This window comes from Asterias amurensis, chromosome 1, assembly GCF_032118995.1.
Source record: "Asterias amurensis chromosome 1, ASM3211899v1".
NCBI classification, from domain to species: Eukaryota; Metazoa; Echinodermata; class Asteroidea; order Forcipulatida; family Asteriidae; genus Asterias; species Asterias amurensis.
In genome coordinates this window covers 13,107,152-13,134,784 of record NC_092648.1, presented here as the reverse complement: position 1 = coordinate 13,134,784, position 27,633 = coordinate 13,107,152, and the positions used below count along the sequence as shown (strand labels likewise).

The 27,633-nt window shown below is 37.2% G+C and overlaps 1 protein-coding gene across 1 annotated transcript; it reads right to left on the bottom strand.

The window, feature by feature from the left end:
* Positions 1 to 897: 897 nt before the first annotated feature.
* Positions 898 to 27,526, bottom strand: LOC139946167 (uncharacterized). Its single transcript, XM_071943792.1, has 3 exons — positions 27,374 to 27,526; positions 4,831 to 4,938; positions 898 to 4,357 (listed from the first exon to the last, which is right to left on the bottom strand). The coding sequence occupies exons 2-3, from the start codon at positions 4,852 to 4,854 to the stop codon at positions 4,019 to 4,021; spliced, it is 363 nt and encodes a 120-aa protein (XP_071799893.1). The 5' UTR covers positions 4,855 to 4,938; positions 27,374 to 27,526; the 3' UTR covers positions 898 to 4,018.
* Between the last annotated feature and the right edge of the window lie 107 nt (positions 27,527 to 27,633).

Below are 27,633 nucleotides of genomic sequence, written 5' to 3'. Positions count from 1 at the left end.
ATGGAACAAACTGTAAATAAGCCCTGTTTATGTTTTAGACTACACCAAGTCCTCATGACGCATGTGTGTTCGGTTTGTTTTTAAATTGAAATATATGCTAAATTAGTTTGCTTGTCTTTAGATTGTAAAGTAACAGAATGAACATTCATTTGTGGGGGGAAAAGTAGTGATTAAGTCAAAGACTTATTTGCATATTTCAGTCAAATGTTGTTGTACAAAATAATTTATGACGAGTGAAATAAACAAGTGGCTGTATAACAAACCCAAAACTTGCCTCTGACAATTATCATGAACATCTGAACCTTAATGAAGAGTTAAACTGGAATTGTATACCAATCTGAAATGCATCTCCTTGAGTCTTAAAAACTCTAATGGACCATAAATGAATACTCTCCAATTCATGTTTGACCAGAAGACTTCACATCTGATACAAGTGACCGATAGTATTTTCTACAACTGTATTATTGTTTAGATGACAAATATGAGGCAAATACAAGTGTTGGCTGGAGAGCTGAGCAAAGGTTGACATCTGTGACGTATTGGATTATGTGTAATTTTTCTGATTTGTTTGTCTCGGATTCCCCCAACGATAGATCAGGGCGGCCTAGAATTTCATCTTTTAGAGGGCAAGGCCATTTTCATTTTGCAAAGGGCACTTTGGGAAATGAGACCTTGTTGAAGGGGCACCAAGGCCAAGACCAAGGGCCGTGTAATTCCAGGCCTGTATGCTCTTGTCTGAAATATTTATTTCTAATGACTCGTGATTCTTGGTTTGAATCAGACATGGTCACATACAGGGATAAGGATTTCCAGACCTATCTAAATTCAAACTTTTGCATGTCTACCTGGGAACCAAAAAAATACTTGACACAAATAAAATACACATTTACTGCAATGTCATTTGTTTCCTCTACGTTGTTTATCCACTACATATACCTCTTTATAATACATTCATCTACTGCACATGTCTAAAGGTACTGTATAAATTTAAAAGTGGAATAAAAAAAATCACAATTTATGAATGATAAGTCTAAGCTGCTCAAAGGATTTTTAACTAAAATGAAAACAATAGTGTCCTGTAAAAAAACACCCCAGAAAAACGCAATATTGTATAATTCCGGGATGGGAGTCAATACTGACATAAAGGTGTGATACTCGGATCCAGATCTTAGAAACTAAGTTGAAGGGCATCCTTGGTGCCAAGTGATGGGAGTAGGAATTGGGGTCCTTGGGTTTTAACTATGAAATGTCCAAACTTTGTACAAGGAACAAAGTGAGACTGGACAATTTGAAGAGGGTAAGGGAGGAGGTAGTTGCAGGCCCTTGTGGGTTTCTCTCCCCCACCCTTCCCTTAATCCACACCCTTCCACTACCTTCTGGTAATCAACAACCTTTTCCTTAATATCCCCTTCCCCCAAACAAGTAAGGGTTATAAATTTGAAAAAAAATTACCTGTCCAACAATATATGGGATACATATAAATCAACTATATTAAAGTAAAATGAAATTTGGCAAAACATCTGTCCAATTTTTGAGCTGTAAATTTTTGTTCTCATTGCACATTACATAAGACTAGACTATACTAATTAAGTACCAACAACATTGTTGGCAATGCGAGTGTAAATCTTTGAATTTATCGTAGATGCCACTTTTTCTTTGACGCCAAAGGTAATTGTCCATGGGATTCCCATGAAATATGCTAATTACATTCACGCATGCGTTCAGAACCTGTTGGTTGGCAACTGCCATAGAGTTGTGCACTAAGCAGACGCGCAATCGCGTCTGCGTCACGCACCCATTAGCCGTGTACAAAACAACGCGATGTTCCCTCATTTTGCCAACCAAAACGTTAGTGCGCACGCGCTACGTGCAATTTACATATTTCATGGGAAGGGTCTATTGGGAAATGCTTAAAAGATTTCAAAATGTCAGGCATGACTTGTGAACTACTGTAGTTATTGTGCCTATAAAGTTGTCTAGATGACAGCGTACAAAACAAATGGAAGACAGTAAAATATATATCATAGAAAAGTGTACAAACATAAAAATGATAATTGCTTCCTTTTTGATAAGGCCGCAGTTTGATCGACATTTGTTTTTAAAATAAAACATTTGTCCAGTTAGCACTTTGCAAATTACACCAATCAGATGGTACACATGATCAAAACAGTTTTGAAGTGTTTCAATAAATATTATTTCATACAATAAGATTAAGGCTACATAGCTCAAGGTGTATGGTGCTATAACTTCTGTAGTTTCATGTCCAGTTTTAGGCTCAGACTTTTTAGAAAGAGACACAGTGGGTCAACAGACATCCATTAGGCTCTACCCCTTAATGTATTGACAAATCCTAGTGCCGTTCTGTTCCCCATATGGCCAACTGTGAACAAAGTTCTTCTGATAGCGCCCTCTTTTGAATCATTCTTCTTCAACCCATGTTAATTTCCCATATGGGGGACAGAATCTCAGATGGGCAGCTACCACAGGGCACTAGGGACAGTGTACACCACAGTGCGCAAGACAGTCTTGATCAAGGCTAGCTTTATAATGATCAAGGGCTGAGTGAGAGTCGAGTGTCCCTCCCATGCTCATGAGTGCCGTGAGGGTGGGCTTACTGGATCAGTAATTTAAGTCTGTTTCAAAACTTGTATGTGATTCTCCCATAAGCCCTTAATGAATTGAAACACTGTTTTTATGTGTACAATGTTTTTGACAATTTGTTTTCAATACATTTGGATTTATAACAAACATGAAGTTATTACACATTCAAATTGCCAAGCTGCCGACAACAATGTGCGGCACACAACAATAATATTACAAGTCTAAAATATTATCTACAACTTTTTGTAAAAGACAACCTACTTCTATGTATTACTTAGTCATGCAAAGCTAATAATCACTTTGTTCATTGGCTTTTACCATCACAAATTTCAGCATGATAGTTAATGAAAACGGGCAAGTTTAAAAACAAGAAGCACATTGGCACTTAATTATTTTGTTCCTTGGAAGCAAAACACATGTCAATATATATCACTTGTGTCTTTGTATTAATTTCTTTGCAAACCAATTAAATGCAGCAAATAATGGAACAAAGCACATTGCATCAGCAGAAATATTTGGTATATCAGAGTGAGGGTTAAGGAAAACATAAATCCACCCTACATGTAAAAAACATAGTGAGAGAAAAAAAATGTTCACCACTGAAAGCAAGAGAGGTATAAATTCATGCATTTTTTTAATTATTACCCAAAATGGCAACTTTGAATTGTTGCGTTGCTAATAATGTTCTATCTTTCTACAATTATGACAAAGACTTCTTAGGAGCTACTGTTAATTGAAACAAAATTTATCTAACAACATGGCGGCTACAGAACAATTTCAAACACGAATGATCGTCTTTGGATAAGGTTTTCCATACATCAAATTGGAAAAAGGGTTCAACTTGGGCCACTTGCCTTGAAGGAAAAAAACAAATTGATTAAAATTCTTCAGTATTGTGTAATATCAGTTGATCTGTTGTATACTTATTTGCTTCCGTTTGGAATATTTAGTCAGAAAAGTTGTCTGTCTGACAAAAAAACGCACCAGATGACGGTAACATTTGTTCAGTATGAAAGTTAGGCTTTTTAGGCATTTAAATTTTGCCATCCTTGGAACCTCCTATGTCTACTGAAAAACTCCAGGGTAACTCAACACCCAATGGTCTGGACTTGATGATGGGATTGTTGCACATGCCTGGTGCCATGTCATAAGGAATGGTTTTGCCTATGCAGTAATGGATACACCAAAAATAAGTTTCAGAAGATTTTGAGTAGCTAGGGTATGAAAGTCATTAAGCTGTCACTACTGTACACTTTTGACAGGTTAGTTTTAACACCGAGCTTAAGATGCTCCTGATATATTGATAATAAGATATACTGAGAATGGAGTGGGATTAATTTCCACACAAACCAATATTTGTTTCTTCCCTGTTGATCATGCCCTTGTATCCGCCGCTGCTGATTAAGATTTATAAACCCTAACACCCTGAACGTTGAGACACCATGTTGGAGGCACACGTCTTGGGTAGTTCCAGACCCCGATGCAGGAAATTGGCCAGGTCAGCGCAGCCGCCGCAGCACGGCACAAACGCACAGACGATGGCGTACAGGATTCCGCAGAGGATCCCGATGGGCCAGCCGATTACCAGCAGTAGGATGACCCAGACAATACTCCATAGCCAGCCGCAGTTTGCCATGCCTCCTGAGGAGCGGTGATACGAAGAGCTGGTTGTGGTACGACTCGGTCCGGTGGTGCGGACGTGGGACGTTTCTGTTCGGACGGTGTGATGGGCAGTCGGGGTGTGAGTCGTACGCTCCTGAAGTGTGAAAAAAGTTAATATAGATGCTGGTTATTTACTCTTTGTAATATTTGGCTTGCGGTAACACCATCTGTGTATCTACTTGCCAGGTAGATTTTGTTCTTTAGAGAACTGTCTCGCTTTATATTTTACTACCAGGTTGTAGATTTTTTGAATTCGGGAGACTTTCTTTACAGTTCTGAAAAGAAGTGTCCTGCTTTTTAACTACTACCTGGCTGGAAGGTAGAAAATCAGCCAGGGTACTATTACTTCAGCTTATAGGACCGTTTTTATCTGCACTACACAGAGTGAGGTTTCTTCTTCACGCAGCAGGGTGGATTACAAGTCTTATTATTATTTTCCACTAAATTGTCAAGGCCAGGCAGGATATTTTAATGGCGGGAATTAGGCACAGGCAGGAAGGAAGTTAAATCTGAGTGTTGGTGAAGATATGTCTTCCCAAACTGAACCAATTCAAAGGATTATCTTACCGTAACCACAACCTTAGTAGGCATTGATTGCAGTGGGTTTAGAAGGTGAACACTGTAGGAATTACACTAAATCTAGTGCTAGACAACTCACAACTCTACTCACAGGATCTGTCAATTTTAAAAACAAAGAAAAAGTACAAAGTTAGTCCTCATTTTGTAAGCAGTTCTTGAGTTTATTGACTCCTAACCTAATGACCTATTAGAAGGGTTTCATTCTAGCTGAAGTCTTGGAATCTACCAAATTGATTTTTTTTTCTTTCTCTCAAACTAATTGTTAAATTTTCATCGAAAGTATTTGAAAGCTCTGAATTATTTGTTTTAAATTTGTAGATGTATGAAACAACCACACGTAGTTTTCCCACTGATATATCTCCCATAGGCTAGTTAGCTCGATTGCTAAAGCATATTATACGTCAACCCAGTTGGCGCATGGTCAAATTTTGCTTTTATAATTTTCTTTGTTCACCCCCCCCCCCTCTAAAAAAAAAGAATAACAATCAAAAACCTACATGACTGGGAGGTAAAAGAAAATTGTTTTAAACACATAATTTTGTACACACAATAATTAAAGGTGATGAGATTTTCCAGGAAAACTCTATCCAAAACCAAGGACCATGTCTCTTTAAAGACAACGGTTCCGCTCAATTAACCTTGGCTGCTTGGCAAAGTGAATTACTTCTATCCTAACTTGTCAAATGGAAGCCTTCACTCATGAGTTACCCTCGTTCATCCTCGCTACAAGTTGGTGAGACAAGAGCAGACAGTTCAGGAAATTAGATAATGTAGCTCAATGCCTTTATAATGTTATATCAACTTCCTGATCAAAAGACTGCGGGCCCGTAGACACACCATTGATAAAGGTTAACATCACAATCAAAAGTACTCTTTAGTCAGTTTAGCCACGGGGATGAAACTGGCTTACCAAATTTGGGCATGTTCTCGAGTGACATATAACAAGTGTTGTGAGGGTTCCACCCCCCCCCCTCCATCAGCCCTACCCACTGGATCCGTGGTTAACCCATAACCCAGTTTATGACTTTAATGGGGAAGTGACTTGATAGTCATTGCAACATTTTTTTTGATGAATTTTACTGCAGTATCTTCCATTTAATTCCCTATTTTACAACTTGCTTTTTATTTATCAATGGACCTCATATACATTGACACCATCAAGCCTCCATCTTAGAGGTAAAAGCGATGACGAAACAATCAAATGCACAGACTTGCGCACATGTTTGGCCAATGAACAGCCATTTTTTTACTTCTAGGTGAGGGCGCCCTACTGATATGACATCATGTCCATAAAGGTCTATGTTTTCAAATCCTGGGGTTCCCCTTGCTTATTTGTGGAGTGCTTGCAAGATTATAACCCAATGACAGCAGTCTTAGCCTAGACCTAAATTCCCTACTCCCATTAAGAATAAATTTGGGTGTGACTGTGGGCAAAACCCACCTCCAAAACCCAAACCTGAAGAGAATGCACTCCTGACTACAAAACTCACCACATTGTCAGAAAGACGCGTTCAATTGTGTGTCAAGTTTGCAAAAACGATTGAGAAAAACTTTCCCCAATGGCTGCCACCAAAGCAGTCTGATTTCCGGGCACTGCGTTTTAGTAACCAATACAGGACTGTGAAATGTAGAACAGAGCGCTATCGGAAGAGTGCTCTCCCATTTTTAGTGAGACTCTTAAACCAGAATTCAATCTAGAACTGACTCTGAATTGAAATTAGAACTGTCACTTTACTATCCTAATTTTGTTTCAATCCCTTTGTTCTATATTTTTGAATCTGATGTTGTGCAGATTCTTTAGATGGACTTGCCAGTTTGTGCCATGGATAATTTTCTCCATATTTAATTCATCCCATAAGTTGAGCTAATTTATGTTAAAGTCTGTAACTTTGTGTTCCTTTTCCGCATAATTTGACTTTTTGATTGGCGTTATTTATACCATGCCACTATTGCAATTGCCAATCTCCTTTATTCTTATTTAAATTTTATGTTGGTTTAATGTTTTGTATGTTTCCCTTTAATGTATGTAATCTTGATGTTTTTTACCTTGTAAATTCAATTGTATTTTAGCCTTTGGCTACAAATATTTGAATAAAATACCTTGAATTGAATTGAATTAAATTGAAGACAAATTATTATCCCTATGGAAGAGCCTTCAAACAGTTACCATCCAAATGTTTGGACAAGAGAGAAATTGGTATTGGCCGCTTGTTTACAATTGATAAAGCAAATGTTGTTTTGGCCTCCAAATGACCCCTTTCTAGACAACCTGATATGATATGCAGATCAGAACAATGTGCAGCTACCATTCCCGCCTTTTTGGGAGTCAACTCCTTTGTGTACATTTTTACTCCTAAAATGGTGGACATAGGGGCTTGAATTAGTGTGCTGTTTTTTGTGTGAAATGGGTCTACACCCGATACTCTTCGCCCTTCAGATGGGACGTATTGTAAAGCCGTTGGTCCCGTGTGTTGTAACACATGTAAAGGAACCCAGTGCACTTATCGAAAAGAGAAGGGTTTGCCCCATATCAGTGTTTCTGGTTTGATTGGCAGCATATATGCGCCACAGCACCTTCTTAACCATTACATGGTGCTTTAAAGGAATAGGTCTCATACTTTAAATATTGAGCGCTTTGATACGACCCTTGAGATGTGATAAAGCGCTATCTAAGAACCTAGTACTGCTATTATTATTCAAAGTCAACCAACTTCCTGTACATTCTGTTGGAACTTCAGGGTTAATGGATAATTAATACAGGATTTATGGCTATCTATTTTCATAATTGCTGTCAATATATATTCTGATGGAAATGGCCTTTTGAATACAATGCCAAAATCAAAAACTAATACAAAACTGGTCAGTTTTCCCATTAAATTAACTTGTTTGTTCCTCAATAAACCGCATTTATTTCCTTTCCTCAACTTTGACACACCCATATTTGTAAAAGGAACTTGGCATCGCGACAATAAATCCCAGTTTGGTTAAAAAGGGAGCAGGGCATTGGAGGTAACACTGCCACAGGGATGGTACAAACTTCTGTAAAGAATTAATTATAAATGCCTATCTTTTTAGAAAAAGATAAAGAAAACAAAAAAATGTCCGACCCCCCCTCCAAGGTTTTAGCCAGCCAGGATTAGGTATTGAAATGGGTGCCAAATTTGCAGGAAATTTTACAAACTGGAGACCCAAATTTTTCACTTGCAATATAAATGATAGATAAAACAGGGTGTGTAAAACAAATTTAACACATAAGTCACCCATACACCTCTCTGGCTAACACCTTTCCCCCTCTTCTTTTAACCTCTATTCTTTTACCCTGATCAAAGAAGCAACCCTTACAACAAGGAAACTATCCCAGGGGAAAACAAACAAAAATAGCGACACATAAGTCGTCCCGTTAGACCTCTTTTAATTATCACTTTGTCAAAATATTATTCAATACAAACCTAGAGAACAATTGTTTGTATCAGTTGCTACTCAAAAGTTTTCTTTAATTGCCACTCAATTCATGTGCTAGTACACAAAACATGTTCATTTTCAAAATGGCAACATAGATAGATAAAATCAATCCCTAACAACATGGTAATTTAAAATGGTCAATTCATATTTGTTAACATTCATGTTAAATTAAAATAAAAAATTTTCACCATTAAACCATATTTTACTCTAAATAAGGTAATAGTCACTACTTTACAATACCCTGTATCATTTAATCTCCTGTCACATGGGCATTAAACAAAACAAAAGTAATGAACAGAACAAACCAATCTCATCCAAGAATTCCCTTCCGTGCAGCCATTTAAAGAAATTATTGCTCAACAACGAGAAATAGCGTTCAGCAAAAAAGCTACAATTTATCTTATTGACAAACCCTTTTTGGTCCCAATATTGTGACACAAAGTTTTAAGGCACAGTGATCAAGATAATTGAAATACAAAATATGCGTACTTGACAAATACCAATCAACATTGAAAAGAAAAGGCCACTAATGTTGACTCTCCGAAACTCGAGAATTCATAACTTTATGTCCAACTCATATTTAACTAAGTAGTTCCTACCATATGTAAACCATTGTATGTAAGATAGCTTGTTCTCTTCTGAGGTTTGGTTGTTGAAAAAAATATTTAACAATCTTTGGATGGTTTTTGACAAAATTTTTGAAGGAAATTACTTTCCAAATGAACGCAAAGATTTTTTGCGCATATTGTCTGTAATGCATCACGCTTTCATAGAGGCACTTTCTTTGTAAAATTGTATAATTTGTTTTGTTTTAATTATTGCGCATTCATTGTGTACACTCTTGATTTAATAAAAATTACACATCTTTTGATACAAAAATTACTTTTTTCATGCAACACATTTCAGAACCATACCCTGGGTTGATTTCACAAAGAGTTAGGACTAGTCCCTCGGGAGATATTAAAACGTTAGGACAGTAACTTGTCCCTAACTCAAGATAAGACTAGTCTAAACTCTTTGTGAAATTGACCCTTTGTTATTTAACCTTTTTATACAAAGCAAAATAAACACACAGATCTTTAATGTTTAAAATATTTAAAAAGTCGTAAAAACACATCACTCACATTTTACACTGACTGTAAAAGAAAACTGCAACACTGTTAAAATCCCTCCCTTTTTTATCTTCTTAAACAATTAGCACAAAATATTTGTGTTTTTTAACCCAAGAAGTTTTATGCACAGAATTCTTATGCGCAAAGTGTCCTATTTTTCAGATAGGCCTAGAAGCTTTTTTGAAGACAGGCAAACACAAGCTTGTAAGGACCAGAACTGGCTTCCTTATTAAAGGCACTATACACGTTTGGTAATTGTCAAAGACCCATGTTCTCACTTGGTGTATCCCAACATAAGCATAAAAAAAACAAGCCTGTGAAAATTTGGGCTAAGTTGGTCATCGAAGTTGCGAGAAAATGATGCCGAAGAAAAAACACTCTTGTTGGACAAATTTGTGTGCTTTCAGATAGGAATAAAAGACTTTTAGCTAGAAGTCTTTTACTATTTTAGTGAGAAATTACCTCTTTCTCAAATACTACAATACTTCAGAGGGAGTCGTTTCCCACAAAGTTTTATACTTACGAAACGTATACCTTCCCTTATAAAAGTATTTTTTTGTTTTTATTTATTAGGCCTAGTTGTGGAAATTTGATGAGACATTTTTTAGTTAAGCTTGAAGTCCTCAGAGATCAGTGGTTCTGAAATAATTGTGAATACTTGAGTGTGCAATTGTTGTGGAGTTAGCTTTGTTGGGCTTTAGTTTTCTAGAACTATTTCTCATTTGCATTAACTAGTTGTGGTCTGCAATATGTCTGTTTCTGCTGGTCTCAAGAACTGCTTCTGGTCTGCAGAACTGTTTCTGGTCTGCAGAATTGTTTCTGGTCTGCAAAACCTTTTCTGTGAAGAACTGTTTATTGTCTGAAGAACTAAATCTGACCTGAGGAGCTGTTTTTGGTACCGTAAGTCGGTATTGTTGGGCTTATTTTGTAGAACTAATTCTGTTCTGCAGAACTGGTTGTGGTGTGAAGAACTGTTTCTCAAAAGAACTGTTTATGGTCTGAAGAACTGTTTCTGGTCAGCAGAACCGTTTCTAACCTGCCGAACTGTTTTTGGTATACTGATAACAACCATGAGATGGTACGATGGCCAAGCATAACTAAAGTCCTTCCTGAAACGAAGCTTCATCATTGGTCCCCAATAATTACTTTTCTGATGACCAAGCTCATTCACAATAAGGTGAAATGACCTTGCTTCTTCAGGAATGATGCCTACGGGTTGAAATCACAGTGAACGAAGCAACAAAAACCCAAACTTGTTAGACCCGCACCATGCATTCTCGCTTCCTTCTCCCCACTCTCTCTACATATATAAGTCTCTCCATTTTCTCTCTAACTGCAAAGAGGCTTCATCCCAACGATGTTCTCAGCAATGGTCTGGGGCAGCATCACAACCTTCTGCAGCGCCTCGATGATGTCCTTCAAGAAGCTCATGCAGACGGCGAAAGGCATGAGGCAGATCCACAGCCAAGCCACAAAGAAGGCGATCGGCCAGCCCAAGAAGATGAGGATGAGGATCCAGAGTATTGCCCAGAGAATTCCTGCAGCGCCTCCTGCCATCTTGGACGTCTGTTAATGATTACTGAGTAAAAGTGTTGGAACTTTGGTTGGATCACAGAGAGATGTCTTTAGTCTGAATTGAAGAGGCTGATGTCAGATGCTTTTTATTCCTGGACATTACAATGAAAAGAGAAAGAAGAAAAAAGTTTAAACTTCTTATTGTAGATACAAAAATTTGACAATACTGTAAGGCTTTGTCAAAATGTTTTTATTTTGTTGTGATCATAATTTGTTCAATATCCATTACAAAGGGATAAAACTGATGCTTTTTGGAAATTGTAATGGGGGCGGGGAGTTAACAAAATGTTAACAAAAATTCCTCCAAACGTGCCCAATGTTTAAATATTCAATTGCACATGTGCAATAAAACTGCTTGAAAAACTCAATTAATTTGTGAAAACTCAGAACAGAATTTGCACATTGAATATAAGCCAACTAATTTGAAAAATTAACTTAAAATTTCGGAAGAAAAAAAATCCTGCCGATACAATAATTTTCCAAGGAAATTGGGAAATTGTTACATTACTGATAATCAATTTTCTTCATTTTAAATATGAATGATTAACAGCAATATCAATAATCTGATGCATTATCCAAAAGGATAAATACAAACTAAAATCATTTATTTCATATTCAATCATAAATTTATTATAATTTCTAGTGTAGACATTGCTTACACCTGGCTGGCCTTACCAGAAATCAAAACATACACTGTCTACTTATGCTGGTCGAACAAGTACCACCAATTCAATGTAAACATAAAAGACTTATCAGCATTATGTATTTAGGTCATGTCTGATCTGAACGAGGGCAATCTAATCAAGCATGAAGGAACAAAGTAAGACCATGGAGGAAGGAAAAGACCATAGAGCCATAAACTAGATCATAAGACGCTATAGTAAGAATCTATAAAAGCATTTCAGAGCGTGCATGCATAGACATACAACGCTGTGTATTATAAATGCACAATTCTAGTTCTACAAGCATTTCCTTCTAAAGCCATTGGACCCTTTCGGTACAGAAAAAAAAAAAAAAGTTCACAGATTTACAAATAACTTAGAGGGTTTACAGAAGGTAGTGGTGAAATACTTCTCTTGAAATAGTATTCCATGAAATGCTTTACTTTTTGAGAAAACAGTAAAACAATATCAATTCTCGTTAACGAGAATTACGGATTTATTTTAAACACATGTCATGACACGGCGAAACGCGCGGATTCAAGGGTGGGTTTTCCTGTTATTTTCTCCCGACTCCGATGACCGATTAAGCCCAAATTTTCACAGGTTTGTTGTTTGATATAGAAGTTGTGATACACGAAGTGTGGGCCTTGGACAATACTGTTTACCGAAAGGGTCCAATGGCTTTAATTGAGAATTTTTATATTGACTGACAAACGAATGACTGGGCCAACTCGGCCCCAATTTCATTAAATGTGTTTACAAAGCACACATTTGCTAAGCAAGGGCAGAATCTTGTTTGAATGGCAAAATTTGCTGATTAATTATTGTAAACCATGTCTTTTCACTGTGCCATGGTTACACACTGAATAATTTCTTAATTAAAACCCCATCGAGGAAAGACTGGTCTGACAGGGTAGTTTCAATAACTAAAACTGCGATCATTTAGACTTGGCCTTGCTGCCTGTAAATCAACGTTGCCGATACCATAAGCTGACAATATTTTAATACTTTTTAAATGTAAGAATACAGTCCAGTCTTAAGTAATACACTGCAATGGAATTTACTCTGGTACAAAATGACCTTGCCCTTTCAGGAAGGAAATTTCAGATATAAGTGCCTGCCTGGCTGTCGCTATGGACTCATTGTGGAGGGACTGCCCGGAGGGTTCTTTTAAGGGGAAGGCAGTCCCCCTGCCACCATACCAAGTATAAAATTGTCCAAACCAAAAGACTACAACTTTTTACGTTGTACACATTTAGTAGCTACACTTCGTGCTTCGTTCTTGAAAGGGCAAGGGCACCAAGGTGTTTGCTTTGTTGTAAAGGGCACCTCTAATGAGGAAAGTACAGTAAACTAGCCATTGGAACATTTCAAGGGGCACCAAGGCAATGAACAGGGGCAACAGAGTCAATTGCCTCCATGAAGCACCAGGTATGCATACAGACTTGGAGGTACAAACTGATCAATACCGCAAATTCCAGAAAGAAAAACATGTTCTAACCAAGTCATTTTTACTCTCGAAGTCAAGTTAAGTCGCAAGTCATCTTTGCTCAAGTTAAGTGTCTTTTGCTCAGGTCAAGTCAAGTCAAAAGTCATTTTTGCTAAAGTCAAGTCCAGTAGAAAGTCAGTGAAATTAGCTGGACTTGAGTCCAAGTCACCGACTCCAGTCAACAACACTGAAAAATACTGAATACATGAATGAATAAATACCATACTTAAATACAATCAAAAGCATTATACATACAGTATGTATGTTCTTGACAAGTACAGTCTTTTTCACAAAAATATAAAACTGCTTTTACCTTAGAAGAAGATTTTGTAAAGCAACAATCTCACAACCAATCTATCCACAAGGCAGCTTTTTTTAAGACTGAAATGTAGGCCTACAGTATACACACACTCTCGCTGGTGATCACTGTGTAATTGCGTCCCTATAGCAACTCCCAGCTAGACTCCTATTCCTGTATCTAGGCTACCTGAAAACACCTAACAATTCTGTCCTTGTCGCGTCGAGCATGCATTCAAACCAACCATCTGTGTTTCTGCCATTGTGTCCATGACCTTGTACCATTCATGATGCTTCGGGGTATGGCAATTTCACACATAATACTTTTATTTGGGTTTCAATTTGTTTCTGTCCTGTGTTCTTTTCCTCTGTCAATAGGGTTCGATAGGCCCACCGCCCCATCGGTTATTGGGTGATATTGTTAAGTTGCATGGCCAAGCATGACTAAATCAAGGCAAAATTTAATGCTGAAATCAATATTCAAGGTATGCTGCAATGGGATTGGGTCAATAAAAATCTTCATACAGTCTGCTTTTGAGCTACATAGGAATGTAAAATAGGCAAAGGGTTCTCCCTTGTCTGTTTGTGGTATTCCCAGAATCCCTTTGAATTTGGTTTATCTTATGCCAAAGTTTCCTAAAAGGTTTGTCCGTCATTAGGGCCCACCAATGAACAAAAGGAAATATTTAAGACAAGTATTCACAGTCACATTGTTTTAAATGTAACACCTCAAATACCAACAACTTGATTAGTTTAATGAAACAAATTTACTTTAATGACAAGTGATTTGTAAATAGGCAACAAAAGTGTTACATTCCATACTATCATGGCAATGGGGAAAACTTAAATTAGTACAGTTGATGATAACAAAAGTATCCTAATTAAAATTTATGGTACTACTGCTCTTCAAACAAACTGATTTATGTGCATGGTAGTAATTGAACCGATCCGCAGTGTCCTCTCTTGCCCTGGTAATTGCCTGTGTTGCCCCTTCAGCAGTTTTCCATAGACTTTTTCTATGGAAAAGCCTGAGTTGTAAAATGAAAATGGCCTTGCCCTCTCAAAGATGAAATTCCAGGCCTGGTACTTGATTTGCATACAATGACATCACAATCTAAAACAGCAGCCTCACATGAGGTCAAAGAAGACCTTTCATTGGACAAGAGCTGTGCGTGGCGCGTGCATTCCATTGTTTGACCTCAGCTATAGCATTTTGTAAAGTCCTAAGAAACATTTGTGTCTGAAACACATGTAAGAAAATAATTTCCTCCAAATTCCAGGTGCAAAACAATCCTGACAGAACATAAACCACAACAGTGTTAAGTTCTGAAAATGTGCACACTTTTAGTTTCAAGTAATGGTTTACAATGGAACACTAGGCCTAGAGGATTGAAAAATTTAATTCTTCCCAAAAACCATTGATGCAACATGTCTTTTTTTATTATTCAGAATGCACCTTTAATTCCCTGTTAAATTACAGTGAATACGTGTTATTTTCAACAAAGTGTATAGATTCATGGCAACTAAAGGGTGACTAATGTGGGCAGACTGAAAAAGACACATTGTACTTGATACGTGTGCCATATGCTACAATTCACGCCTCTTTGATTTAATAGCGCATTATACAGACACAATTAGAATCTATATTTACTGGAACAGAGTGTAGGCCTAATATGAATGTCCGTCATAGGCCTACTTATAGGATTTCACTTTCAGGATGAAAAAAAGCATGCTCTTCAAAGAACAACTTTAATATCTGCAGAGCTGCAAATATATATTTGCATCTTCAACAGCAATCGGGGAGATTTTGTACAGCCAGGGAGAAGTTTAGGATTTCATTAAACATAATATGGAAAAAGGTTTCATGAAAAGGTTTCAGGGAACCCTCTGCAGAATCAGGGGAGTTGGCAGTTCTTCTGTGTTGGCTCAAAAAGTTCAGTGGGACTGTTTTCCATCTTAGGTTTGCTGCTTGGCAAAATGTTTGAGCAGGTAGGTTCTCTGCTAATAACTAGCTTTTAGAACTTCACAAACATGGTACAATATGGCTGCAGCTTGCAGGGTGCACTATGCTGTTGTACTCTGAAATGCCCCAAGCAATGGAAGCTATAAAACTAGACTTATGGACAAGTCGTTAAATGTCTGTCGCGGTGATAGCGTTCCGACTCTCCCCGCGATTCTACTACTGCTGTTACAACTATGGTCCCTGTTAGGTAGAAGTCGGCAACCAGCAGTTTGCGCGAGAGCAGTGATCTAGCCATAGCACCGCCACACCTCGACTATCTCACTGCGTGGGACCTTTTATGACTTGCCACAAGTCTACTATAAAACATGTCTTTAGCTTCATGATTGGCTTATGATATAGTGCATAAAGCTACAAAACAGATTGAGCTGTAAAACAACCCTTTCTTCAATAAAAAAAGCACATCCACTGTGTGTACAACTGCAACCCCACATGGATTTATAATTTTTGCAGAATAAAATGAACAGTCTACGTACCAGCTAGTATCTCTACATTTAATAATTTCACCAATGACTACATGTATAGCTCCAATATCCAAGCCAAAAGGTGGGGTCCAACACAGCAGATGTTCAGTGCATAGCAACCAGCTGCTACAATCATAAAATAACGTCGTCTGATAAACGCACAATGTCAGTGAATGCCCGAGAACTTTTTACGAGTCCATGGTATACTATCAGATTGACGCTACTCAAACGAGCCCATGGAAACAGACCACAACATGATCAACACACCTTTTCTTTATATCTGTTGATATTGAGTTTGGGTTAGCCGTATTTACTATGCAAATTAGCGCCAAAGTAATAAAGTTAGGTCTGGGTTTGAAACTAGGAGCTTGGTGTACACCACCTTGGAATGTGTTCTGAACAACCCAACAGCTCGATCAATGGTTTAAACTGCAAAGGATTGTTTAAACTCCAAACAGAGCATGTTTGTGTAGACCCATCCATTTAGAGTTCATAGACTACATGTGCCAGTACAATTGCCTGAAAGAAAACATTTGGTCAGTACATGGTGTACTCAATGGATTGAACACTTAACTTAAAATAGAATACAATACTTGCAGGGTTGGGGTTTACTTCTGGTTGAACATTTTGAGGGTTAGTACCAATCCTTTTCGTCATCATAACCACAATTCACAGCTTGTAAAACTTCCTATACCTCATCATCCAAACAAAACTAATGAGAGTATTAAAATTATGGATTTCACAAAGATAGTCCTAACTTAGGACTAGTTCTAGGCAATGCTAAGAGATAAGACTAGTCCTAAGTCCTAAATTAGGACTAGTCCTAGGCAATGCTAAGAGATACTAGGACCAGTCCTACTAGGCAATGCTAAGAGATAGGACCAGTCCTAAGTTAGGACTTGTCTTATCTCTTAGCATTGCCTAGGACTAGTCCTAAGTTAGGACTACTTTTAGGACTGGTCCTATCTCTTAGCATTGCCTAGGTCTAGTCCTAAGTTAGGACTTAGGACTAGTCCTATCTCTTAGCATTGCCTAGGACTAGTCCTAGAAGCTAGGACTACCTTTGTGAAATCCAGCACAATATCAATGTGTCTGTATACAATGTACACAGGATGGAATGAGGTGCTGTGAGGCATTTCAATGTCAAGCTTCATAGTGAGTGGAGTATCAATGAAAGGGCAAGAATGTACACACGGTCTAGTATTACATTAACGGACAAGGAACATTATTCATAGAGTTGGACTAAAAACTGCTGCAATGATGTGCATATAAATTAATGTGTATCACATGTAATTTGCACAATGTCAAGCAAGTTGATTTACAAACTTGTTAAACAACAAGTGGGAAAAAAATAAAGGCCCAGATATTCAAAGAGCAACTTCGCATTCTTTCGCAATTATGTGAGGCTTCTTTGACAAGGCAGGAGGGCAGTTTCTCATTGGTAAGGGGCAGTTCAATGAAGAAAAGATTCGAGAAGCTCTAAGGCAATGATTTCAGACATGGAGACAATGACTTTGGGCACCACGGCAATGACTGGGTGTAAAGAGACATTGAAATTGAGACAAGAGGCATTGACTTATGGGGCCAATATGAGGTAATGACTTGGGGCAAGTTGGCAATGACTTGGGGGCAAGGAGGGCAAAGAGCCAATGACTTGGGGCCAATATGATGTAATGACTCGGGGCAAGGAGGCAATGAGATGGGGCAAGGAGGGGCAAAGAGGCAATGACTTGGGGCACCAAGGCAACGTATACAAAGACAATGAAATCGGGCCAAGAAGCAATGAATTGGTGCACAGAGGCAATGTGTTGGGGTACAGAGGCAATGACCTGCATCTGTTGCATCATTAGAAGTATCAGGACGCAGAAAGAAAAACAAAAATACTCAACATCACATTAACGATGACCTTAGTTCAATCATTTTTTAGAAGGGTGGGTGGGTGGAGGTTTCCATATACATATCAAAGTTAATTCCTAAAACTATGCAAAAACGATTAAAATACATAGAAGCTTACAGCCCTAATCAATTGTTAAAAGTTTAGGAAGGACCTGTGTTCCATAGACCTTATGCATTGACGTCATCCAGCCGCCATCTTTGAGGTCAAACGGTGACGAAACAATCGAAACGCACATAGATTGGCCAATGAACAACCTCCTTTTGACCTCGATGCGGGGGCGCCGTACTGAAATGACGTCATGTGCATAAGGTCTATTGGACAGTATTTTTATTTCAAAATATCTGAGCCTTGCAGTGTATAATTTGTATGCCACGATGTCACCTTATTAAAAGCTGCCCTCACTAAGATCATCCAAATTCCTATGAGAAGTCTCCCAAGTTTAATATTGACTTTGATATTGCTGAATTTAATCGTCATGCTCTAATGTACACATCTGGATGCCTCATTTCCCACATCTCTCATATCATCCTATCCCACAGTACTGTATGGATCCTTAGGTACCTGTTCCTCCTACTCTGATGACTGTATGATTATGAAGATGATGCTTGATCCATCTGTGCCTTGTTATTTATTAGTCACCATTCCATAAATAATCATCATCCTACTTATCATAAATATAACATCCTTGAGTATTCTACTTCATTTGCAAGGATGAGCAACATAGTTAGAAAGTAATAGCTAACTCATTTGTTACTTTTATACCCAAGTGATGGGGGATACTTATACCCAGATTGGGAAACCCTTATATCTCCCAAATGAGAATTTATTAATTGGGCTTTATCTTAATTAGAGGCTTTGGCTGTGGCTGTGCCTCAAAGCACTTTCATCAAAACAGTGAGGAAAAAACTTTTAAAAAATTACACAAGTTTTAAAACCTTTTTAAAAACAAAAAACCCATGCTAGATTTCGAAATAATAAAGCCTACATCCTAAAATAATGTGTGGAAAAAGGGAAACAAATTAAGTTGAGCAATAACAGATTATCAAAAAAGTGGTGTGAGATAGATAATAAAGAGCTTTAATATCGTGTGCTGTATGACCCCAAAAACACAACAATTGCTTTCTGAAAAATTTTCAATTCTGGCTAAAGGGCAAGTGTTTTTATCTGGCCACTCTGCCAACACTTTATAGGGGGTCTACACAAAATAGTTGGTAACCTAAAATACCGCCCTATCTGTATACACATTGTTATCAAAGGATTACAATGCGACAGTGTATACATAAGGATTAGAATGGAAATTCCAACTCACATATCTAACCGACAGATATTAATTATGTCAATTCAGTTTTCAAATGAAAAATTACAAATTCTTTTGAAAATAAATTACTTTTTTTTATTACTTTTTTTTGCATTGGACTTATCAAAAGGTTTGGTTTACATACGATCTGAGCCAATTGCTTTGGTACTAACTGCTATTGTTTGATTATTTTTTTTTTTTTTTGTAGGGGGTATTGTTAAAGTCGGGCACAACAGATGTTCCTGAGGGCACACGCCCCCAATCCACTTTACTAATTGTGCCAAAGTATGGGGGCAAGTGATAATGGGCATATAAGTGTTTTCAACTTTCCGGGGGTCAAATGGAACAGCCCATGTGCATGCCCTCAGTAGTGGAATAGTTATCCATTGCAATTAGAAAGTTTATTTAATACCAGTCTGACTTTCTCTGTTTTCAATCATATGTGTACATTTTATACCCTGTTTCATATTTTATTTTTTCCCAGAAAATGCTGGATAATTGTTACCCTAAAATAAATATAATTTTCAACTTAAAAACCCTCCAACCCATACATGAATTCACCTTAAAAACTGTGACTCATCCATAGCTTTTGAGTAAAAAAAATAGTACTTCTACAATATGATATTTTTCAATTTTCAACTAGATATTGTCCGTAGTAATATATTGACAAGCTTGCATAAATTTTGAAAAGCAGATGTACTATTTGTGTAAATTTTATTGAAATAAAACATGACTATTGTTTACGGGACTAATCTCATTAATAGTTTGGACACATATTGAAAATGTAGCTGTTATCATAGAAGTAGAGTAAGGTCACACCCAGTTATTATGATACCTCCAATTACACCAACCCCCAAGAGAGCATTAGTTATGCAACCTCCAAAGGACGCTCCGGTTCATTCAAAGAACCAACGCCCCAAGAAGCTCACAAGCAACAGTGCAAGACCGATCCCTCAGTGAGAGTACATATGTTTATATGAGTCTGATTCATATGTCACCATTCAGCATGTATGAAAGGCCAGCCAACCTGAAGCCTAATTGACCTAGAACACTGAATAGACATATATCAGGCCACCACTAGTAATACTGCCGATCATTTTCCTGCAAGTGTAACAGTGGATCGTTGTAGATGTACAACACATACTATTGAAAATCTTAATGTAGACAGTACTTACAAGTTGCTAAAACCATACAGACTAATCGCGTATTTTTGGTAGGAAAGGCCAGAAAAAAACTTGAGTAGTACTTTCGGAGGGGCAAAAGGCCAAGACCAGGGCAACACAGGCCACGGCCTCCATTGCCTCCCGCCAGTTGCCTCCAGCCAGGTTTCCAGGCCTGCTTTGGATTTAAGGAAGATGAGTGGCAAATTCGCATTTTTAAGTTTTATAAAACAGTGAGTTAGACATTGCTTTCACGTAGATATGGCAGACGGGTCCAAATTATTGACCCCTCCCTCTTGTCATATGCATACCTTTACATTGAAGTTTACTCTCTCGATGATTAGAAAACACTATCAGCAGAGTTATTTGCAGGTCAAGTTATACAAATTATGTCATCTGCCTTTGGGGGGAAAGTGAGTGGTTTTACCCAGTTGATCCATAACTAATTTGTCAATTTATTGATGCAGAATTAGGTTAAAAGATTCTCTGGAGCTGGAGGCATGGGAATTAAGAAGAATTACCCTCGTTCTGCACTTTTCAACACGATGTCTGTAGCATTATATTTCAATTCTAGAGTAGTAGTTGACAATATTTGACAATCAACACCAACAACCATATCATGTGGAATCTAGACCAGCAAGGTCATCAATTGAAAGGCATTGTTTAAAGGTACTGCAGCCTATATCAAAAAATGCTATGGATTAATTCTACCTCCAGTTAAAGGGTCTATGTAACTTTTGTAGGACAAAAAACACAATGTCCACAGATTTACACTAAACTTACACAGTTTGAAGATAAACATAGTAGAAAGCTTCCCTGAAAATATTACGTTCTGAGGTGCTGTAGTTTTTGGGAAATGATCAAAACAATGTCATGAAATTCGTCTCATGAGACGAAAATTATTTTAATCAATTACAAAGGTATTTTCATGACATTGTTTTACTCATTTCTCAAAAACTACAACACCTCAGTGAGTAGTATTTCAAGGGAAGCTTTCCACTACAATTATCTTCAAACCCTGTAAGTTTAATGAAAATATATGGACATTTTGAAAAAGTACCCAAATCCTTTAAGAAGAGCAACTCGTCCTAGCTTAGGATGGGTTCAATGGGTCCTTACATCTATGGATACAGAACTTAACTCATTTTAAGTTCTAAGTTTAATCCTAAGTTAGGAAGAGTTTGGTGAAATTGACGGCTGGACACTTTTGGTGATCGTCAAAGATCAGTACTCTCACTTGATGCAACAAAACTGTGAACATTTTGACTCAATTGGTCATCAAAGATGCAATAGACGAATTTGTGTGCTTTCAGATTGCTAATGCTGCAGGCATGAAGTCTTTTAATTTGAATGAAAAATTACCTCTTTCTCAAAAACTATGTTATTTCAGAGGGAGCCAATTTATGCTATCAACAGCTCTCCGTTGCTCAAAACAAAGTAAGTTTTATGCTTTAATTTATTTTGAGTAATTACCAAAAGTGTCAAGTGCCTTTAAGCAACAAAAAAGGTAGAGAAGAAAGAACTCTTTCTGTTTTTCCTCGTTGGAAATTGAAGAGCCTCTTTCACCTTGCATGATATCAATCATCATCAGGGCATGTCATCAGACAGTGGATCATTATAATAATTACAGTCACAGTGAGTGGGGGAGAATACAGCAGTAGACATACCGGGGCTAGCCACTGTAAAATACAGTTTTTGTGTCTACAAACATACAAGGTTCAACTTGGGCCAATTTCATAAAGCCTGTAAGCACAAAAATTTGCTTAATATGAAATGTATTCCTTGATTAAAACAGGATTACCAACCCAATTGCCAGGTGATTTTCAGGATTAAGCAAACAACAGCTGAATACCAGTATCAAGCAATATATATGCAACAAATGGAAATTTGGTCGGTAATCCTGTTTTTATAAAGGAATACATTTCATGCTTGAAGCACATTTTGTGCTTACAGGATTTATAAAATTGGGCCCTGATGGCTTTCTGCTCACCTTGGAGTCCTAAGCTGAAAGATTTAGTATAGATTTGGTTTTAAAAACTGATTGATAGTCTTTGAATCCTGTGTAAATGTAGATGTATACAATAAAACTAACATCTGAAACTTTTGTTTTATTCAATGTTTTCGCAAACTGTTGTTGGCTATAGTCACTTATGATTAGGAGACTTAAAAAGGCTGAAGCTTGCTCTACAAAAAGCATTTGGAATAAACAAAACTGGTACTTTTCAAAAAAAGCATCAGATGAAAAGTTTTAACTAGTGAAAAATGTTTCTGTATTTCAACCCATATAAAGCCTCAAGGCCTTTACATTGAAACAAATTTAAGGTATGTTATTTTATGATAGGACTCTCCAAAGGTTGATTGTTGTACCGAGCCTTGAAGGAACATTGGTCACCCTCCCACAAGGTTCTTTTTATGGTGGTTCTCAAATACCACCTTGGCAGACTTAAATGTGATTGATCTTTAGTGGAGGCCAGAGAGAGGGAAAGAGGGGCGCATGGCATATTTCCTGTGCCTCCTTGTAACTTGCAATAAGACTCAACATATAAACATCTGGGCACTTCTATCAAAAAAACCTTCTTCACTCAAACAGGGAATGGTTTCATCCAGCACTTTTGCATAGCTAAGTTCTTTTGCATATTCTTTGTGCACACAGAATACTAATATTGAGCTAGAGCAAATAATTTTCTTAGTAATAATTACTGATACGATTTGAGAAGCATTACCAAGAGAAATGTTCACAATAAAACCATCTTAACAGTTAAGCATTCCACTGATTGACAAAATTGAAGTAGAATCTGTAGGCCTAGTGCATTTAAAACAGTTTATAAAGTTTGAACAAGGCACATTTTCTTTTGAGAAAATTCCCTTTAAAAGCTGTGTATGCTCTTGGCTTCAACAGCAATCTAATAACAGCCAAATTTGAGCTGTTTCATGTTACTGAGCATGGGGTTAAAGATCAAACGGGAGAAATGCCAGAAAAAAAACAAGACTGCCTGACTGAAGTGAAACAGTCTTTGTAGATCTTTCAAGAAGTCTTTTTGAACTTTCACCTGTGACCAGAACCGATAATGCGTTTTGGGGCAAGCTTAAAGATAGTGCCCATGACTTCTTTGAATCATAAGAAACGGTGACAGGTGCGTAGGAGTAGACACTGTCAGAACAAGTAGGAAAAGTTCAAGGTGACTGTTGTTTTTAGCTTTTGTTGAAATTCAGACACTAAAATAAACATACTATGTATTATACGTTAATCCGTGCCTTCCCAAAGGCCTGCTGTGCTAAGTTATGATTTTTGCAGGAACTGATTACAAAAAATTATCCCTTAACAGTGGACGCTGGCCCAGAATTTATACATGCTTTGCCTCCATTGGCCTATAAATCAGTTATTCTGCCAGCATTACCTTTGACTAATCTTTACTGTGACTGATCTTTGGCTGAACTACCCTCTCAATTCACAAAGCCAGCGTGCCAATACACACAACTTGGGAGAACCCTGCTATCTAATATCGGAATTAAAAACTTTTTTAAAAGAACAAGTTTTCAGAAACCAAAACTCTGAAGCAAGTTAATAGAAAGACTACCTAGCCTAATACTTCATTGGGGCATATCAGACCCGTAGCGTCACTGTCCATAACTCATTTACTTTATTTGATCTTGAAAGATTCTTACTAGCTTTTAACTTCTGAGTAAAACAAAACCAAAGGATCAGTCCTGAGAAATAACCATAATTTAAAGATATACATACGTGACTGTATAAATCTGTATCTTAATGCAATGTAGACAGGATGAGTACCCAGCAGACAGTGTGTAATAAAGCAAGAAGCATACCAGGTATATAGTATACAACAAAATCTCAATGCATGCACCAACACTGGCACCACAACTCTCTCACACTCCAATTTGATAGCAATTTGACTGCTCCAATGCAAACATACAATAAATAGTTCTACTAACCTAACCCTAGAAATACCAAACAGGTTCCAAGGCTGTGTGTTCTATTATTGTGTAATGCATAGAGAAGGTCCTTGGTGTAATGTAGAGGTTTTCTAATTCTGGCATCTGGATAATTCTAATCAATTTTCCTTGCTGTATAATATTAATAAGGTAACTCATTTTGTTTTTTCTTGGTTTTTTTCGGCCATGGGTTTTCATGAAAGATAGGGAAAATTTAACTTAATCATCCTACTTTTCAACCTAGATAAATACATAATTCATTGAGAATATTAACTGCTAACATGTTTTCATGAAAATAAAGTCCACATTTTCATAGAAAAGATTTGTATAACATGGAAAAGGTTTCAATGTATGCTTTGCACCTGAAGACATAAAGTTATTTTGGTATGAAGAATCTTTTATGTTTTTTATTTTTGAATCTTTTCTCAAGGGAATCTTTAAGAAACATTTGAAGGACGTCTAATTTAATTTCTTTCAAAAACCAATGATGACCCCTCCCTTTAATTGTTTTGTGTCATAACATTCATAAATGATTGTGATTATGAAAAATGCACAAATTTTCCCACCAAAAAAGTATCAAACACAATGAATTATTTCCTGTTTCCATTAATCATACCTGTATTATTTTGAACATCAGGTAGTAGTTGTACAGTGTATCAAATGACAGCGCCAGTATGTTTACACCCTGCCCTGGTTCTCGACTGTAATTGAGCAGACATCACATGATGTCTGCCACATGATCACAAAGCGGAATCTATTGTTCCATAAATGATTACACATTCAGTACCCTTCAACATCAATCAAAGTACTTTATAGTACGGTATAAAATGCAGGTTGGTTTATCGACAAGAAAAATTGTACAAATGTAGGAATGTAGATGATGACCAAAGTTCATCAATTATAAATAAACCAGACACCAGTCATACAAAGACTCTGGGTTTGAAAGTAATGTTAAATTTACATTTCCAGCCATGATATTTGGTCCCTGGGAAAAAAAAAGGTATAAATACTTTATTGACACTTTGAAAGAATGACATCCATGTACACATGGTGTACATGTACACATGGTGTATATTTCAGGCTTGTTAATCAAAAGTGTTCCGATTTCCCCAAGGCGGAACAAGAAAACAGACCAAAGTAGGAAGAAATGCCTGCATTTTTTAAACAAATTTCCTTGACAGTCTGTTTTAAGGAGCAAGGTCAAAAACATTTAACTTAGTATTTAGCATAAAATAAAAGAAGCTTTCCCTTTTAAAAGGGATAGGCTATTCTCTTATTTTATGCCAAAGTTTGAAAAAACTGTAGGCCTAGGTATTTTGTTTGAACCTTTCGTGTGACAATACAAATGTATAATGAAGTTGAAGCGGGTCATGTTGCCTTATGAAAGCATACAACAAAAGAATAACTTACCTTCAGAAAAGTTGTCCGCCTTCAGTACACCTATAATCCTCCAAATGGTATAACGGCCAACAAGTTGCTGTTCTTCGCATGAAGACTGAGTGAACAATATTAATATGGCCACAGGTCTACTCAGTTTGACTACTACACTGTAGTGTAGGTATAAAGTTCAGACTTTGAAGGTAATTTTGCAACTCATATCAGACTGTGATGTCATCAGTGTCAGAATGCTTCCTGTGTTACGTCCTGTACAACCCTTTGCTCTTTGGTACAAATTGACTGCAGATTTAACAACCAGCCAAAAGCCAGAGAAAAACTCCATCCAAAGTGATGTAATGCGAGTGAAGCACAACTCTGCCCCCTCCCCTCCCCCCCCCCCTGAGTCCCTCCCCTTCACGGACAAAATCCCCTCATCCAAAATTTTTGATTTGTTGAGATTTTATTGAGAGAATTGTAAGATAGTTAAGTGTTTTGTTCCATAACACACAAAAAAAAAACCAAATCCATGATCATATTTATAAAGAGAATGGAGTAGGCTATTTTTGGAAAATTAATGGGCTTTCTCAAAAATTTTAACCAGTTAAGTATTTAAAGAGAGCCTGTGTTGCTTCTAGTAAGAACACAAGTAAAAACACAACAAAAATTCACATATTTACATTAAAAAAATATTTTAAAAATAATGATGGTAGAGTCCCTTGAATTATTACTGGCTGAAAGGATGCAGGTTTTGAGAAATTAATTATGGAACAAATTTCACAAATTTTACTTTTTGTATCAGGGAGACAACAAGTGTTTTCAACCATCACAGTTAGTAGGGATGCATTAATTCACTGGCTATTAAAAGACAAATAAGACTTTACAACAAATATTTCAGAGTTTTGTTTATATTTTTTAGGTGCGCTTTGAAAAACTTTTCTTAGATGTGAAACTTTTCTACAAGTCCAAAAAAACTCTGACAAAGCTCATCAAATAAGTGCCTAAACACATGTTCAATGTTCGATGATGTATTCACAATGTGTGCACATTAGTGGTGTTGGTTTTGATATGTTGTGTTCTGCAGATCAACAACAGGAAGTATACACTGACAGATCGAGTACAATGTCATTGACAGATCGCGTAACTGTAATTCTAGACGAGGTCAACATGATTGAAAAACCCAATGTTGCAACGGCACAAGCATCAACATTTCTAAAAACAAACTCCATTCCTCTATGAAGATTAATCGAAAGAACTAACAAAAATTCCATATTCAAACTTCCCAGTAGGAATTGCACTTGCAGGGTCGAAACAGCAAAACAAAAATACTCCACAAAATGGCATGATATTTGGTGGTCCTTGTTGGAAAAAAAGTAGGAATAAACATAGAAATAAACTGTGGTATGTGAGAGAACGATTTGCATGGATGGATGGAAGTTGTTAGAACTGAACTAAAGTTTATTTTAAACCATCTTTTAGATTAATTTTGTTCCCATATCAGCCCACAGATGTTAATAAATATTACCATGCGATACGCGCGGGCGATATTCAATGAGCGACCACGGAATGCAAGGCATTTGGGCTGGGTGTGGGACCGGGGATCAAGCAATACGGCGATCAAGCGATGATCGGTTGTACGCCACTTCCGAACATTACTGTTTACAACGGAAATGAACAAAGGCTAAGCCTTTTTGTTAAGTAGATCGGACAACTTGATCAAAAAATACTTCAATGGATTAGATCAGATTAACGGTCTAGATGTAACACTTACCCGAACTTGATCAACACTCACTCAGTAGCATCAGCTGTCACATTGATTGGGTGCATAGATTAGGAAAAACTCGAGTGGATAGGGTAAGGGAGTTGTGCGGGAATCGGGAGCATCCAGATGGTAATAATAAACAAAATGAAACTGAGTAAAAAGTAACCACAAGAGGGCGCTATTTCAAAAACTTTTTCTGCGCACGTAAAAAAAACCATCAAATAATCCGTTCAGCTAGATAGTAGAATCATGTCCTAGCTCAGTGGCAG